Source organism: Eschrichtius robustus, chromosome 21 (genome assembly GCF_028021215.1).
Source record: "Eschrichtius robustus isolate mEscRob2 chromosome 21, mEscRob2.pri, whole genome shotgun sequence".
Lineage (NCBI taxonomy): Eukaryota > Metazoa > Chordata > Mammalia > Artiodactyla > Eschrichtiidae > Eschrichtius > Eschrichtius robustus.
In genome coordinates this window covers 28,397,454-28,415,651 of record NC_090844.1, presented here as the reverse complement: position 1 = coordinate 28,415,651, position 18,198 = coordinate 28,397,454, and the positions used below count along the sequence as shown (strand labels likewise).

Here is an 18,198-nt window from a genome sequence, read left to right as displayed (position 1 = left end):
GAAGAAAAACGAAGATGGTAAAAATCAAGGCAAAGCAAGACGTAATGGAAAAGAGAACAAAACCTGGCCCCTTTATGAAACCCATGGAACTTGACACCCCAGGAAATTTGCCTGTGGTTGTACCACAACTGAATAAATAGCAGAATGCATTTACAATAAAGAATAGCGACGAGTTTCAAGACATAGCTGGGCAGGGTAAATGTCATGCACTGAAGCAACTGGGAATTTTCTTCTCCTCAAGAAACATCGTTTTCCTTTTACTTCTTTTGCCTGAAGCACCGACTGGGGAGGTAAGATCCCAGGGCTGGAACAGGTCATTGTGTTCCAGCAAGATAATTCACCTGCTTTCATGCAAACTGACCTCAGACACCAAAGGAATCCCTATCAGACAGATAAATCAGAGGTTTCACTAAGAATAGTCATTCCACTGCCATCTTTCTTTGCTGTGGCGGTCTCCCTTGTCTTTACTCTCCTCTTGTGGATTCTCATTTTGTCCCTTTTATTCTCTCCTTGTACTGTTTCTTACATGTACTCGTACACACAGGGCAAGATAGAATGATTTTCAATGCATTCATTAATTCATGAACATCTATTTAGCAGCTACTCTGTTTCTGAATACTTCAACATAGATTTGTTACAATCCCTATGATGGCAAAAACAGATAGAGTGATTCCTTTTATGAATCCAGCTTGCTTGCCCTGGGCCTCTTCCCTAACCCCACAGAAGCCACAGAGGAAAGTCAGTTCAGACAGGGACATGGCCTGGGAACAAAGGCGGGAGTCACAGTCTTATGTACCAAAGGCAGATACACAGGGTACATGTCTATGAGGGTAATTACAACTGTATTCTAAAACCCAAAGAAAAACTCTGTATCCTCTCTGGTCTCTCTTTTCCATATTCTCTCTCTCTCTCTCTCTCTCTCTCTCTCACACACACACACACACACACACACACACACACACACACACACACACACTCACACACTCACACACACTCCACACCCTGCCCCAAAACACTAGCCAATACCTCGAGGATGCTGTGAACACTTGCCACCAACCCTCTGAAAAACAAGTAAATGCTCACAAATTTCACAGCTGACTTGTGTGAAGAGAGGGTAAAAGTTAAATCCATTCCACGGGTGGAACCCAAACCCCGTTTTTTAAAAAAGAAAGACTCAGGTCTCACCTCCCACTTGCCCTGCTGGGTCCTCTTCTTTAAATGGATATTCCAGTGCTCAGAACTGACGTCTGCACAGTGGGGTATGGTCAGGGCAAAGGGAGTGGTGACAGTCATGTCGGGGGGACCACAGGTGACTTCTGGACTCAGGAGCACCTCAGATCCATCTGACTGGAGGCTGTACGGTTGGGAAAGGATAAAAGAGAGCAGCATGTAAAGGAGCGGGGCATATATGAATGAGAATTTAGTTGCAGGTTTAGCAAAATCCTTTCCTGGGACTCCCTCCTGAGTAACACCACCTCCTGGAGGATGGCTCTTCTGGACCACAGCCATCTATCCTGAACTGCTCAAGCACACAGACTGAGGTTGAGCCTAGATTTCAAATCTAGGTTTTGAAAAACAAAATGACAAATGCTTCTTCAGAAATACAGGGCAGAGCAGGAGAAAGCAAAGACCTGGCTGGCGGGTCACACACCAGCTGCTGAATCCTTATTCTCATTGATAACGTTATCAATGACCAAGGCCAAGGACCTCATAGAAATGACCGATCTGGTAATCTTACCATCTTCACACTCCTTTCTCCCAACAACACATTCTATAAATATGTTTAATGCTAGTCAGCAACAAAACAAATTATTTTTGTGAACAAAGCAACACTTCAAACGTACCAGGATTGAGTATGTCTCTTCTGGTTTTGAAAACATTTATTTTCTGCCAATGCACAAATACACAAGTTATATAGCAATAGCACAGTAGACAGTTATAAACGGCATAATCAAATACATAAATATATATGTTTTATCTCTTTCCTATTTTAGCTCTAAATTTAAAATCATTCTACCTAAACCTGGTGTTCATATTTTTCTGTATTGTGAATAATTTACAATAGGAAGGCAGAGCCACGAAACAGATCAAAGAAATTTAACTAAAAGGAAATAAATACCACCTTACTGAATGCCTCCCTCTTCCATTTTTGTGTCTTTTGTTTTTAATCTCTGCCCCAAAGAGTAAATGGGGTAGTTCACAGGACAGCAATCAATGAGAACCCAGAAGTCTCCTCATTTTCCCCAACGGCTTATATGTTTTTGAACAAGCCAGTTGATTTTTTTCCCCTTTATTTTCACTTGTAAGAAATACACTGATACAGAATATAGTCCATAAAGCAGTTTAGGACTCTCAGACGAACAATGCAACATGAGAGCTAGGACTGGTATTATTACCTAAGCTTTCTCTCATCTCGCCTAGGAAGGACATTTAAGCAATGTCATCCCTGGTCAAAAAAGCAACCCTTTGAGCAGGATGGAATCAGTACTGAAAGATACTACCTTGTCTGTGATCTTGTGTAAACAAACAGGTTTTCTATGAGTACGCCTAACATGTTGTTAATTTCTGAATTGCTTTTGTTGACACTGCTTGTTCCCTCTCCAGTTGGTCATGGCCGCACTTTACCTCATTATCTATAATTCACTGTTGCGATAAAAGGCACGGGGGCCTATAAGCTAGAAGGAGCATCTTGTATCCACTGTATCTAAAATAGACCTGAACACCATCACAGGGTCTTCTTCCCTCCCCAAGAAGCACTGGAGCTGCCTTCCGAAAATTCAGCCTTCCACGTAGGCAAACCAAAGTTATCAATTCTTCCCATACAGGCAAAGCACAGACTAAACTGAAAATGTCTTTTATGCATTTATATGTCGAAGCAGGGCAGGCAAGTCGGTGAGGTGGGTGGGTTTGGAAAGTCCTGTATTAGCAATGACAAATGCTCTGTGAACAGCCTAGAACACTATACTTGAGGTTTGAAAAAAATGTAAAATTGCAGCGTGAGCTGTACCCAGCACGAGGTGGCAGCTTGCGTGTGGTTGCCTGCCCGCCGCCACTGGAGAGGGTTAAGTGCTTTCTGTGTAATTGCCGCCTGCATCCTTCACAGACAGGGATAGCAGGGGTGCTTCTGAGTGACCAACGACAAGCTCTCCTAAAAGAACTGTTGAATCGCTTTCAGAGAATGATCCCCCCTTGTTGAACATATTATTCAAACATATGGGAATTGGGGGAATTATTTAATGCCAAGTGAATGGAAAGCAGCTAATGAGGTGAACTCTCACACTCATTGTGAACAGCAGGGCTCCTTTCGGTAATAACGTAAGCAGCATTAGGAGTCAGAGATGGTGCCCGGAGAAACTTAGGTGGGGACTGGGGTGGGCCCTTGCATTAGGCAGCCATTGGGCATTTCCGGAAGTGCAAAGGAAGTAAATTAAGACACATCTAATCCTCCTACTGTGAAAAGGGTGTCCGTGCATGTAGGTCTCTCTCTGGTGAAGGAACAAAACTTAATCTCTCCGTTTTTTCCCCCGACAATTAATAATAATTTGCCCTTTTCTGCCACCTTCTATCTGTGGCAATCAGGGAGATTTACAGATATTAATTAAAGCTCTCCACATGCCTGTGTGGGCAGGTGGTAACAACATAAGGTCACAGAGAAGTCAGTCAAAGAGATGGCAGCCAAATCACCACACATTTCTGACTTCCAGGCTCCTGATCCCTGTGAACAGATGCACTTTGTTTCTCTGTTAGCACTAGGAGATTGCTGGTCAAACTGCTGGCTCTCGTGACATCCCAAGTACAGATGGAGGAAAAGATGTAGTGTAAGTGTAGCCATGAATACAGACCCAGGACATCTAGGGACAAGACAGCAGAGGAGAGAAGGCTTTAATTGGGCAAAACCAAAGATTTGTGAGGAAATCACGGATGGCATTTAAGTTTGCCCACATTATACAGTATATGCCAAGGAAGTATTCGTGCTCTTGCTAGGTGTTAAAAAAAGAAAAAAGGCAACACATTTTTCTAAAATGGCTGTGAGCTAATAATAACTGGGAACTAATAACAGCAGCGATTTCAGGACCGTGATATGAACAACGTCAGTGCATCACACACCCTCCCGTATGAAAAGTCTGGTGGCGTGAGACTTTTGCTATTTAATTTTTTCATTATGTCCCCCACCCCCCTGCCTTTTTCTCCATATATATGCGGTGCATGTTTACGAATGCTTACGGATACAAAAAGATCAATAATTTAAGAGCCAGGTCTGTGTAAGCAGGTGGCTTGTTGAGTAACTCTATGGAAACATGGTTGTGAATTCAAATTTCTGCTCTCGCAGTGCAGCTGAGAATTCTGGAGAAAATTCTGCCAGCTTTGCAGCTCTGATGCCCCCAACCGCAAAATAAATATACATGGCAGGAAAAGGGTGCTGGTAAAGGGCCTGGGAGCATCTTGCCTGGGAATCTGGCAAGACAGAAAGCCCCACGTGACTAACCCTGTTTAGTTACCGGCAGGGGAAACCAAGAGGAGCCGCAGAGAACATAGAACGTGGATGAAAAGAACATTCTTGTGTCCTCACTTTGTGGCATCATCCCTGATATTACACCCCTCGTCTGACCTTTCCTGTGGCATGAAAACCAGACATGGTGGCAGAAGGGAAAGCCTTTCGGAGCCTCACTTGCCTCCCATGCAACATAATACCTACTCTAAGATTGTTCTAGAGTTAAAAGAAGTAAAGCCTAAAAAGCGCCTAGTATGTGCTCCATGCATAAAAGTTCTGCTTCTCAACTCTGAACTCCCACCTCTCCTACCTTTTTATGAGTCTTATTTCTATAGCAACTGTGTTTTTGAGATGGTTACTTTATTCAATAGATGGTTCTTATCTCAGTACCTGCTTTAAGAGAATCCCCAATGCCTTAGGGATGTGCACTCTAAGAAATGAAGGCACCTTGGCAGGGCTTTCATGCTTCCCTTCCACGGTCTGTCCTCAACTCATGATACTGAGTTGAGGAATCCCACTAAAAATGCCAGCTTGTTCCCCCTCGAGGAACTGCATTTGTTTCTGCTGCTCTGGAATTTTCCTCCAGCCATCCCCATGATTATCTCCCTCGTGCCCTTCAGACCTTTGCTGCAATGACACCTACTAACAAGGCGTTCCCCAATTATGCCTGAGCCGTGGAACTGCAACATTCCTACATCAAAAGCTGATCTTTGTTTTTCTTTGACTTCACAGTCATTGCCCTCCAATGCACTATACCATTTGTTTATTTTTTCTCTTCCACAGACTGAAATGTTAGCTCTATGAGGCCAGGGATTTTTTGTGTGTGTGTTTTGGTCATTGTTGTACCCATATCCCGCACCCCAGTGCCTCATATAGGCCGCAAGCACTCACAAATATTTGTTGAAGCAAGCTTAGGAGCCAGTGGTTTCCACTGATCAAATCTGGAACATCTTGAGCATCAAACTGAATAATGGTAGTAAATGATGATAAGCCACTGAATAACATAAGAACCCACGAAAGATACAGATATAAATGAATGGATGAGTGGGAAGGGAAAACTCTTCCATACAATAGGAAGCCAACTAATAAATGTAGGAAGTCATCATTTGACAACCAATCATATTAATAACTGACTCAGTTAAGAATTATGAACGGGATGCTAATATAATTGGTGAAATTTTTAAGAACCAAAAGGAACTATTTACGTGGTTTCAAAGTATCTTCCCACAAGGTACTTAATAATTACAAAGGGTAAACATGACTTTATACAGACACCACCTAACCCAAGTTATCAAAGTTAATCTTGCCAGTAATGGGATGAATTTTCAGAACATACTTACCGATAAGAAAAAGTGAAAAGAACTCAGCATCGCTTCTGTAACTTTCCTACCAATAATACATAACCTGAATCTAATCATGAGAATTATCAGACAACTACCAGCCCAAATTGAGGGACATTTCTGCAAAATAGCTGATGTGCACTCTTAAAAGTAGTCAATATCATGAACCAGAGACAGACTCAGGAACTACTCCAGATCAAAGGAGACCAAAGGCATGTGACAACAAAACAAAGTGAATGGAACTGGATTTTTATTTGCCGTAAAGGACAGTATTCAGATAAGAGGTGATATAGGAACCAAGTCTGCAGAGTAGATAATAGTATTGTATCAATGTTAATTTCCTGATTTTGATAATTGTGCTGTGGTTATGTAAGACTTTGTGTTTAGAATATACACACTGAAGCATCTAGGGGAAAAAGGGACATCTTGTTCACAGTGGTTAAAAAAATATATGTGGATGTGTATTTATTAATTCCTCTCTCCATATGTGCATGTCTCTCTCCATGTACATGCGGAGAAAAAGTAGAACACAGTAAATGTAGTAAAACGTTAACATTTGTGAATCTGGGTGTGGGAGAACTGGGAACTCTTTATACAGTTGACCCTTGAACCACACGGGAGTTTAGGGGCGCCAATGCTCTGTGCAGTCAAAAACCGTATCCGTGGTTCCACGTGCATGGATCCAACCAAGCACAGATAGCAGTGTTTACTATTAAAAAGTGAACACACCCAGTTCGAACCCGTGTTGTTCAAGAGTCACCTGTACTATTCTTGCCACTTTTCCTTAAGTTTGAAATTCCGTCAAAACAAACAAACAAAAAAATATGAATGAATGAATGAAGAGAGGCCCAGGGAGAATCTGTGCGGAACTCTTACAGTGAAGTCAGCAGGGTCGCTGACGGCTGCACACAGTGTGTGGTGGAAGTGATGAACGTTCTGCACTTGGTGGTGGTGAGGTCATGGTCCAAACCTTGGCACATCGTGACTCACGTTCTGCAGCGCCCGTCTGCACACCAAGGTCACAACAGAAGGTCACGGTGAAGGTCAGCTCCAAGGTGGCAAGTGCTAACCACGGCAGGTCTGGAGGTGCGTCCGGGCACATTTTGCTTTTGCTCTCAATATCTCTTGACCTGACTCTAGGCTTGTAGCGGGTCACTCTCTTCAAGCAAAACGATGAGCTCCATACTTCAAGACGAGATTTTCACTGTCGTTGTCGTCTGCCATGCTGTGCTTGGTAATTATCGTTCCCTCCTTTCCTCCTTGTGGTCCGTATTATAGATGAACTTAGGTTTGATCACCTTTACCCAGAGCATCACTCAGGAACGCGGGCAGGAGAGTAATGATAGTTTTACTATGCCAGACCCTGGGTCAATGCATAATTAAAGCATATTTTAATGGAATAGACATGAAAGGCCGATGGATGGAAGCTGTACCTAGTTTTAAAATTAGAGCTCTGAGAGCAAGCTGGCTCCAGCCTCCTACAGTTTGGGACCTGAGATGACACATAGCTTTACTATCATTATTCTCTTTTCATTGAAACCCTCGTACACCGACCTAGAGTGCTAACATTGCTGTGGATAAAAATCCACTTGCGGTTTATGATTTCTCGTTTTACGCGAGTCAGATACCCGTCTCACTCTGCAGCTCTGACCAGATCTTTGAGATCAGTCCCAGGAAACGATAATCACAGACTCTCTCGGAGATATGGGCCCTTTAGAAAGCCAGCGTGGCTCATGAGTCCATCCCAATAGCATGGCTAGGTTTCCCGGGGGACTTAACTCTAGTAACTGCTATGTATGATTTAAGAAAATAGACTTCTGGAAAGGGAGAATAGGGCATCAGGAGCAGAACAGACGAGAAAAGAGAGAAGTTGAGCAAAATCTCTTTATCACAATTGATTCCTCTTTCAGTCTTTAAGTGGCCCTAAAACTGTAACGTGGTTTCAAACTCCTTGGGTAGCTTGTTTAAAATTATATTCCTGGATACCACCCATGACGATTTGGATTCAGTTATTTCTGAGGTAGGAGCTGGGAACTCATGCTTTTCACTTGCGTTCCTTGCTTGCAGGTTAGCCCTGCGCTAACGTTTGAGAAAAGCTGTGTGGTTCTTGAGCAAATATCCGAAGCAAAGCCTCACGCAGCGGGGGCTCGGTGGTCTGTCAGATATATATCGGGTAGGCTTCTGAAATGGAATTCAGATGCCGGTCAAGTTGAAATGCTCACGATTATGGCTTTGGATGATGCTACTATAGTAGAAAATGCAAATGCACAGGGACTGTCCCTACATCCTCTTTCTCTAAGTAGCACGTGTGTTAATATGGAAGGCTCTCAGGTTGGGGGGTTGATTAGCAGTAACTGGAAATAACGTTACAGCTCTTCAAGCCATTCTATGCCATTCGTTGGGGCGGGAGACGAGCCAGTTAGAAGAGTGGATTACAATAAGCAACAAGCCCAGTTAACTGAGGATGGAAGCATACATCTCTGCTATTAAAGGGTTTAAAGATCTGTGTCACCCACTTGGTATTATCTGCAGTAGGATCACGGGAAGGGAGTTGGCACAAGGGGCTTGGGGTGGGAGGGCAATTACATACGGGCTGGAATGAGGATTTGACTTTGCTGAAGTTTGAGAGACACCACACTGAGAGATTAAACTGTTTGCCTATGTTCAACGGCTTTAGTTTACACACACATTCATAGGGTGTTTACCAATTAATATACTAAAGGAATCGCAAATCCTGTGTAAATCACCAGTTCCTAGACACAACTTAAACCTCATCTTTCATGCAGTGTTGGCGTTTTAGCTTTGTTTACTATGAGAAGTGGAATAGTGATGGCTCAGGGAGAGTGCTTTAAAGTGAAAGAAGGGGAGGGGAGAAGAGAGGATCTAGGCGGCATGCTGCTCTGACAGTTTTTATTATCTGCTAAGTGGTTTACTCATTGGCATTTTGAATGAGCCAGACAGCCTTCCCTGGAGGAACCCGAGTCCTATGTCATAGAATCATTTCATTTCGGGGCTGGGAAAGGACCTAAGAGTAATCAGGCCAACACCATCACCATTCAGATGAGGAAACAGAAGGGGGTGCTACGGGGTGGAGGGACATGGCCGAAGTTACACTCACTTGTGACAGAGCTGGGATTAGAATCTCCTGTCCTCTGGTGGTCCTGGGGTGTGTGTCTGTGTGGGGCAGGGGGGACAGGCAGTCGGAGAGACGGATGTTCCCTGGGACATGGTCTCCAAACCTGGAACTTCGAAGGTGTGTAACGTTGGCATGAGAGTTGCTAAGATTGTTTTCATATACCCTGGAGAAAGCCTTAGGAAAACAGGGCTTTGACATGTGTAGAGTGGTCACAGAGGCCTGTGTTGGTTTCCTATTATTGCTGTTCCATAGACTTACTGGATGAAAACAACCCAAATTCATAATGTTACAGTACTGTAGGTGGAAGTCCCATAGAGCTAAAATGAAGGTGTCAGCGGGGCTGTGTTCTTTCTGGAGGTTCTAGGAAAGGATCCATTACCCTGCCTCTTCCAGCTTCTAGAGGCTGCCTGCACTCCTTGGTTGGAAACCCCTTCTTCCATCTGTGAGCGGTATGCCATCAGTCTCCTTATCTGAGTCTGGTGTTCCCGCCTTCCTCTTGTAAGGATCCTTCTGTGGGCTCACCTGCATAATCCATGATAATCTCTCCTTCTCAAGGTCCTTAACCTTCATCACATCTGCAAAGTCCCTACTGCCATGTAAGGTTCCGGGGATTAGGATGTGGACATCCTTGGGGCGCCATTCTTCTGTCTACCACTCTTCTACCACCGGGACTTTCATGGCTTGTTCACTTTAAAGTTAGGACCTAAAGACCCCTCTGTCGCTGCCTCCTGACCCACAGCCATCTCCCAGACACCACACAATCTTGGGGGTGTCGGCTGACTTTTGGGTTATCTTCACACTTCAGCTGCACAAGTTTCTATGCAGAGTGAAGCTCCACATCTGCATATAACTTTATGGGGTCCTGGGAAGTTGTTAAAGACTGTAACCAAGGGAGTGAGGCGGTTGATTATCCAGGTTTTCAAAGGGCGTGTTTTAGTAAGCAAGGAGGGCAGCCTCAGCGTGGGCTGGCATCTTCTCTCGGCATTTTTATTAGGCTACAACTAAGTGAAGTGGAAAGGATGATATATTTTAAATATCTTAATAGGACAGGTTATTTCTACTTCCAGCATGGGCAATAAAAGAGATGGCACATACAAAATAAAAATAATTATAGTATGTGCTATTCCTTTACAATGTGCAATCAAACTCACGAACCAATGACTTTCCTCTTATTGAATTAAGGTGCCCCTTCCATTCAGACCTATTAGCCATGTTCACAAACCATTGTTATCTTGTCAATGGCATCTTTAATTAAAGACTCCTCTGGACCACTCTAATCACTTCACATTGTGAGCTCACATGGGCTTCAGAAGCACTTTTATTAGAATGACGGCAATTTCTATTTATGCGTGTTTGTTTGTGGACCAAGGGGGTGTGAGGTAGAAGGATGGGTAAAGGCCTTGATATGAGGAAATTCTCCTTTCCAAAAAGAGCAGATCATAAAATGACAATGTGAGACTCTCCCCCCCACCCCCGCTTTTCTTTTCCCTCTTTCACTATTTTTCTCTTCCCCTCCTCATTCTGGGGGCTAATGGCATTACATTCTAACCTAAATGACTTTGTGAAGAAATCATTGTCATTTTACTGCGGAAAAGAGCACAATCTTCAGCTAAAGTTGCATTAACCCTTCTAGGCCATTAAGGTACCATTTGATAAATTGCCCTTTTTATTACACTGCACGACACTGGCAGTCTGAAAGAATTAATGTGTTTCCCAAATGGCAGCAATGTACTCCCCCTCGCTAGCACAAGTAGTACCTTTGTTTGTTACTTCAGAGCCTCTCTCCTCCTCAGTGGTCCCCTATGCCTGTTACAGAGTTAATTAATGCCAAATCTCCTCAAAGGGATAGCTAGACACCATTAATTTGATTCTTCCAATTAAGATTGCTAAAACTCAAAGCAACAAACCAAATTCAAATCCATGACTGACCACTAAACAGAAACAGTGACAGGGATAATTCGTTCATTTATATCCATCACTATCTAGCACGGAAAGCCTGGCAAAGTGGAGAGGGACAAAGCTTGTTTAAGGTGGCATAAGCACCCACCCCAGCTTGACTGGTCATTGATCTCTTAATCTAAATACCAGCCCGCCCAGAGTCCATTGTTCGGACCCATAGGATATACCTCTAAAGTACCAATCATAAGCCAGAATGTTACGAGAAACAGAGGTAGACAAAGGAATTGATGCAGGATGTCCTTTGTATCATCACAGGGCTCTTGATTTTACTTTTAATTTAGTTTTTTATTGAAGTATAGTTGATTTACAATGTTGTGCTAATTTCTGCTGTACAGCAAAGTGACTCACTTATACACATATGTACATTCATTTCTTTAATATTCTTTTCCATTATGGTTTATCCCAGGAGATAGGATATAGTTCCCTGGGCTATAGTAGGACCTTGTTGTTTATCCATTCTAAATATAATAGTTTGCATCTACTAACCCCAGACTCACAGTCTGTCCCTCTCCCTCCCCCTCTCCCCCTTGACAACCACAAGTCTGTTCTCTATGTCTGTGAGTCTGTTTGTTTTGTAGATAGGTTCATTTGTGCCATATTTTAGATTCCACATATAAGTGATATATGGTATTTGTCTTTCTGACTTACTTCACTTAGTATGATCATCTCTAGTTGCATCCATGTTGCTGCAAATGGCATTATTTCGTTCTTTTTTATGGCTGAGTAGTATTCCATTGTATATATGTACCACATCTTTATATCTGTCAGTAGACATTTAGGTTGTTTCTATGTCTTGGCTATTGTAAATAGTGCTGCTATGGACATTAGAGTGCATGTATCTTTTCGAATTATAGTTTTGTCTAGGTATATGCCTAGGAGTGGGATTGCTGGGTCATATGGTAACTCTATTTTTAGTTTTCTGAGGAACCTCCGTACTGTTTTCCATAGTGACTGCACCAACTTACACTCCCACCAACAGTGTAGGAGGGTTCCCTTTTCTCCACACCCTCTCTAGCATTTGTTATATGTAGACTTTTTAATGACGGCCATTCTGACCGGTGTGAGATGGTACCTCACTGTAGTTTTGATTTGCATTTCTTGAATAATTGTGATGTTGAGCATCTTTTCATGTGCCTACTGGCCATCTGTATGTTGTCTTTGGAGAAATGTCTATTAAGGTCATTTTTCAATTGGGTTTTTTTTGTTGTTGAGTTGTATGAGCTATTTGTATATTTTGGAGATTAAGCCCTTGTCAGTCGCATCATTTGCAAATATTTTCTCACATTCTGCAGGTTGTCTTTTTTTTTTTTTTTTTTTAATTAAAAAATTTTTTTTATGCTTTCCTTTGCTGTGCAAAAGCTTGTAAGTTTGATTAGGTACCATTTGTTTATTTTTGTTTTCATTTCTATTGCTTTGGGAGACTGACCTAAGAAAACATTGGTATGATTTATGTCAGAGAATGTTTTCCTACACTCTCTTCTAGGAGTTTTATGGTGTCATGTCTTATGTTTAAGTCTTCAAGACAAAGCTCTTGATTTTAGAGCGAACACTTATTATGTTTGCTATCACTGAATTAAACTTTCTGCTGAGTCTAGGCATGTGTTAGTAGTTAAATGGGAATGACTCAGTATCATTGAGTCAGAGCTCAAACAAATTCCATGGATTTTGTATCTTTGTAATTAAAAAAAGATAGACAAAATAATATCAAAATGTAGCATGTAGTTTGCACAGAACTTCTCATATTTAAAGTCACTTTACCGTCCTCACTCAAATCCTGGAATGCAGTTAATAATACACAAAATTTATAGATGATAAAATTGAGGCTTGGAGAAAGAAAATGACTAGCTCAAAGCCACCCAGGCTGGAGGTGGCAAAGGGGATTGGAACTCAAGCCTTCTGGATCCCTGTGTTGTCCTTACTCTGCTATACCATCTCATTTCTGATAATTCTTTATTTCTCATGCAGTGTCAATGACTAAGTCTGTACTACTTTCCTGACAAGTTATGTATGCCATTAGTTTACTTCAGGATTGGCAGAGTCTTACCTAGCTAGGAAGGCAAAGAAAACAAAAGGAAGGCAGAAGATCCCACTGTGCATGAGGCATACAAACATGGTCCATGCCCAATACTGGGACATTTTGCTGTAAGTAGCATTGTTGTCACATGCTCCGGCCAAATGTGGGATTTCAATTCAGCAGTTGTCTGTTTTCTTGAACATACTGCGTATTATTTTCGTCTTTTATTTATTTATTCTTTAATCAATTTTCTTCCTATCCCTTTTCTTGTTAAGTCAAAGAGCTGTGTTTATTCCCTGGAAAGAAATCCAGAGCTGCTCCCAGAGCAGCTGTTATCACAAACTCTCAGGTGACTTCAGCTGGCAAGTCTCTCTCTACTAATTAATCATCAGTTCCCAAGCCAGAATTCTGGGAATTATCTCCAAGTCCTTCATGTCTCTCACCCCACATTAACACACGCATGCGCACACCAGCGGACCTGGCCGAGTTTCTCCCCAAGTCTATCTCTCAAAGCTCCCCATTGGGCGAGAGCTCCGTGACCCCCAACTAGGTAGGGTCTACAAGCCCCCTGGCAACCTGAAGAAGCTACAGAAGACAGACCTTTATCCTTCCTCCTCCCAATAAAGATTTCTTGGGGTTCGTGTCTCGCAGGGGGGATTTGGGGCAGGAGATAGATGGACCCCAGGCTGAATAGTTTCTCCCTTGTGGACAGAAACCCCATAATAGCAGAAACTCCATAAAAGCAGGATGATGGGGGAGGCTGGGCCCTGCCCAGGTAGAAGATAAAAGACCACATATTCCTTACTCTTGAAGTCAAGGAGACCTCCCCAACTACACATGCACAGAAAGGCTCCCTGGAGGTCAAAAAGGGAAGGGGTGCCACCTCATAGTAAGTGATGAAAACTACCCATAGGCCTCTTCACTAGAATCCATCTTGGCCAAGAGATGCGGATGCACACAGGGGAGGACCCTGAGATAAACCGAATACGGACTCACAACCCGGCAAAGCAAGATGATTGGTCAAAGGAAATCCAGAAGAAATGCCCCATAAAAGTGATTCAACTGCCACGAGGGTGCGACTCTCTGACTCTCTCTCTGAGTCCGCCCATGTGTCTATCCACACGTACTGTCCTCTTTTTCCTCCTAATAAACACTTTACTTGCTTCACTTAAAAAAAAAAAAAAAATCCCCATTGACAGCAACGTGGGGATTAGAGAAAGGATTTAAAACTAGAGACAAGGACACTCAGAAGTAGAGTGAATATAATTTACTGTCCAAATTGAGATACTTTTGAGTGTGAAAAGGAGGGCTATTAATATCTGTACTAGGCAAAATGAGGCATCTTTTCACTGTGCTCAGAAGGATACTAGTATGATGAAGACTTGAACGTGGCCAGTGGCAGTGGAGATGAAGCAGAAGATAATACATCTCAAGTGTAAATATGACCGGGTCTCCCGAATCTTCAGCCTCAGCAATCCCTACCCATCAAGTACATTTCAGTTTCCCCTAGGCAGCAAACAACACTCTACGTGGTCAAATCTTTATTTTTTCAGCTGCATTCCTCATCACTCTTCCTTTCATATTTTGTTCTGGTTTGCTTAGTTACAAAATATGTGATGTTATTTATTTATTTTTTTACTTATTTATTTTTTAATTGATTTATTTCTGGCTGCCTTGGGTGTTAGTTGCTGCATGTGGGATCTTCTGTTGAGGCACGCGGGTGTCTCTCTCTAGTCGTTGTGTGCAGGGTCCAGAGTGCGTGGGGTCTGTAGTTGTGGCGCACGGGCTTAGTTGCCCTGCGGCACGTGGGATCTTAGTTCCCTGGCCAGGGGATTGAGCCCGCATCCCCTGCATTGGAAGGCAGATTCTTATGGACCACCAGGGAAGTCCCTATGTGATGCTATTTATACCTCTGTGCCTTTGCACATTCTGTTCCCTTTGATTGGAATGCCCTTTACTCTCTGTCTTTCAGTTTTTAAGTCAATTGTCACTTCCTCTTGAAACCTTCCCTGAGCCTTTACCCAGGGTTCAACCCTTCACTCCTGGTTAATATTTGGGTATCTTTGTCACCACATGTAGCACACTGCAATATCATCATTCATTTAACTGGGTTTGCTTTTGGGGTTTCATCTATTATGGTATGAAGTGGTTCTAGTTTTCCTAGTAGTCACTCTAATAGTTGTGCTTCATGGAATTGTCCATGGTAGCAGGGTACCCTGAAGATATTTAATTTTGATTCCATAACTTTTCAGTAACATTGAATTATTAAAATAGTTTGTTTTTTGGACTGATTTTTGTTCATGTAAAAACTTTAATCTCACATCTGATTCAAAATTCCACTCCCACTCCCAGTAGCCATGCACACGGACACACCTGTGCCCACACACTCATGCATATTTGCATGAACACACACAAGGTTCTAGCTACTGGGTCTGAAGCAGACAACTTGTTCCCTCATGCATTCCCTCTTCCACGAGCTTATTTCTGTAGACAAAAGGAAAATATACACCATCTCCTACTTAACTGTGGCGTGTTTTTCTTGGATGGCTTAAGTTTCTTAAGATAATCCTTAATGAATTCAGTATAAATAGGTGATGACTCCAAAAGGCCTCACCGACAGAGGGTGCAGGTGACTGGATTGCAAACAGTTACCCCTAAGCATCTGTTGTTCCTTGTGTGTTTCAGGTACACCTGCCAACCAGCCCCCAGCTGGCAGCATCTTTACCTACTCTCTGAGCCCCTCTTCCTGGCACTGAAGTGGCCTCTGGCAAACCTGTTTTCCATCTCACTTAACCTCTCTGGCTCCCACTTCCTGGCCTAGGTTCATCTTCTCTACCTCTTGGGAATATGGGGAACTGGAAATTACACAAGAGCTCTTTGCCCCTCTCTCCTGGGCTTTGGCAGCATGCCCTGTCTTCTCAAAGCTTTTTATTTTTTCCCTCTTCCCTGGAAGCATTGAACAAGTCAACAGACTGATAAACAATGAGAAAATCAGGTATCGATATCCATTTCCTGCAGATGACCTGAATTTTATGAATAGTTCTCCTGGGGTTACTCTCTTTGGCTTTGGCGAGCAGAGGGACAGCCATCTTTGATCCCCATACTTCTCCAAAATGTGACTTCTTTTTCTCTCTTCACGTGCAATTCTTACATCAATAGGGAGGGATAAGGCATGATGTGTAGGTGGGCGGGGGAGTGGTGGTGCCCATTCTGATGAAATGATGTTTCTCTGCAGCTTCCGCAGGGAGGTGGGAAAATTAGACTTGACATTATCCTGGCGAAATCTCTGAAATTAGAGAGATCTTCCAGACATGATCTTCCTACATATACACAATCTGTCCTCCAACCAACACCTCCACCAGAGTAACCTCCTTACATATAAGGGGTCCTATTTTTCTTGGTTCACAGTACTGAGTACATTTGGCCCTTGTCACTGACTGAACTGAGCTCGTAACTCTTGCAGTGGGAAGGTGTAGAATTCTTTTGTTGTTGTTTTTTGCCTGAGCTGCTGTAGGACGGCTTGAGACATAACCTAGTGGGTAAGTCCTCCAAGCTGGAGAAGGCAAACAGAGATGCAAATCATCCCAGAGGTTTTGGCCAGGTTTCCTCCCTGCAGTAATGTCCTGATCCGTCACCTGGTGTCAGGGTAGAGCCAAAGGCAGGTGCTCTTATTTTATGCTCAAGAGGTAAGGTTTTTTTGTTTGTTTGTTTTAAGACAGTGAAATAGAGAGAAGGTCTTTTTTTTTTTTTTTTTTTTTTTAATTTATGGCTGTGTTGGGTCTTCGTTTCTGTGCAAGGGCTTTCTCTAGTTGCGGCGAGCGGGGGCCACTCTTCATCGCGGTGCGCGGGCCTCTCACTATCGCGGCCTCTCTTGTTGCGGAGCACAGGCTCCAGACGCGCAGGCTCAGTAGTTGTGGCTCACAGCCCTAGTTGCTCCGCCGCATGTGGGATCTTCCCAGACCAGGGCTCGAACCCGTGTGCCCTGCATTGGCAGGCAGATTCTCAACCACTGCGCCACCAGGGAAGCCCAAGAGGTAAGGTTTTGACTGGGACCACTACACTAATTGCAGTAGCCTGATGGCAGGGGTTTCTTAGCTTCTGTGAAATCAGAGCCCTTGGAGGCTCTGATTCATAAAATATGAACTCAGTTCATAAAATATGAACTCAGTTTCATATTTTACTGGGATGGGTGCTTTTAGAATGGCCTCAAATGTCTGCTTTGACATAAAGAGTAGTTTACTAGAAACAGATTCATTTCATTAAAACCATTTTTACAAGTAGAATGGCCATACATATCTGTTTTCTTTTTAGCCTTCTAGAAATGAGGTCCTCCCAAAAAGCCTAAGGACATTTCTGAGTGCTTGTATCCTCTATCAGGCATGGTAGGTGAGCAAGTGTGTGTTTATAATTTTGTGTGTGTCGTTCTTGCAACCATGGAGGAAAGGCCACATGAAGCCATTCCCTAGAAGGAGCTACAGTGTGGTGCTGAATGGTGAACCTGTTACTAGAGAAGAAATTGTCTACTCTCTTCCATTTCAGGCCTACTTTTTCTGTCTTCCTAGTCTTGTATTTGGTCTTATTTCATGCTTTGCTATCAAAGCTATTGCACCATCGAGGCACCACTCCCCCCAAAAGTTAATGTTTCCTAACACCACCATGTCTGCCTTCCCAATCCTCACCCCAAGAAATCCTCACCCCAAGATGTACCCAGTGGGAAGGCCATACCATTTGAGAGAAAATAAAAGCACAGTAGAAAAACAGTGGTTGAAATACTCCATCTGGGTTGAGCCCAAATTCCAAATATATGTCCTTTTGTAAATTCTTCAGTAAGATTACATTTCCAGCTCTAGTCTAAGCATTTGGTCAGGAATATCCACATGACAGTGTAACTGGAAAAAGAAATGAATGGTTGCCTTTGGTTTCATTTTATTGCTTCTCAGAAGAAAGCTCCATATAGTAATGTGTTGGTCCATTTCTCTACTCAACAGCCATGGGTGGGAAGGGGGTTACAAAACGAGAGCTGGGAGTGGGTAGCGGGATGATTGTGCTACATCCGTATCATTTTCTTATTGGGGTGTATGTGGGGGAAATCTCTGAAAGGAGACAATTGATTTTTTAATCCTCTTGTTTAATTAAAAAAATTTTTTTTTATTGGAGTATAGTTGATTTACAATGTTGTTTCAGGTGTACAGTAAAGTGAAATCAGTTATACATATACATCTATCCACTCTTTTTAAGACTCTTTTCCCATATAGGT

General features: G+C 42.9%; 1 protein-coding gene across 1 annotated transcript in view; it reads right to left on the bottom strand.

Annotated features, from left to right (window-relative positions):
- UNC5D (unc-5 netrin receptor D) overlaps positions 1-18,198 on the bottom strand; it is a 258,784-nt gene that overhangs the window by 43,313 nt on the left and 197,273 nt on the right. The window contains exon 13 of the mRNA XM_068531991.1: positions 1,186-1,354. Coding sequence (XP_068388092.1) covers positions 1,186-1,354 — 169 coding nt within the window. The remainder of the gene's footprint in view (positions 1-1,185; positions 1,355-18,198) is intronic.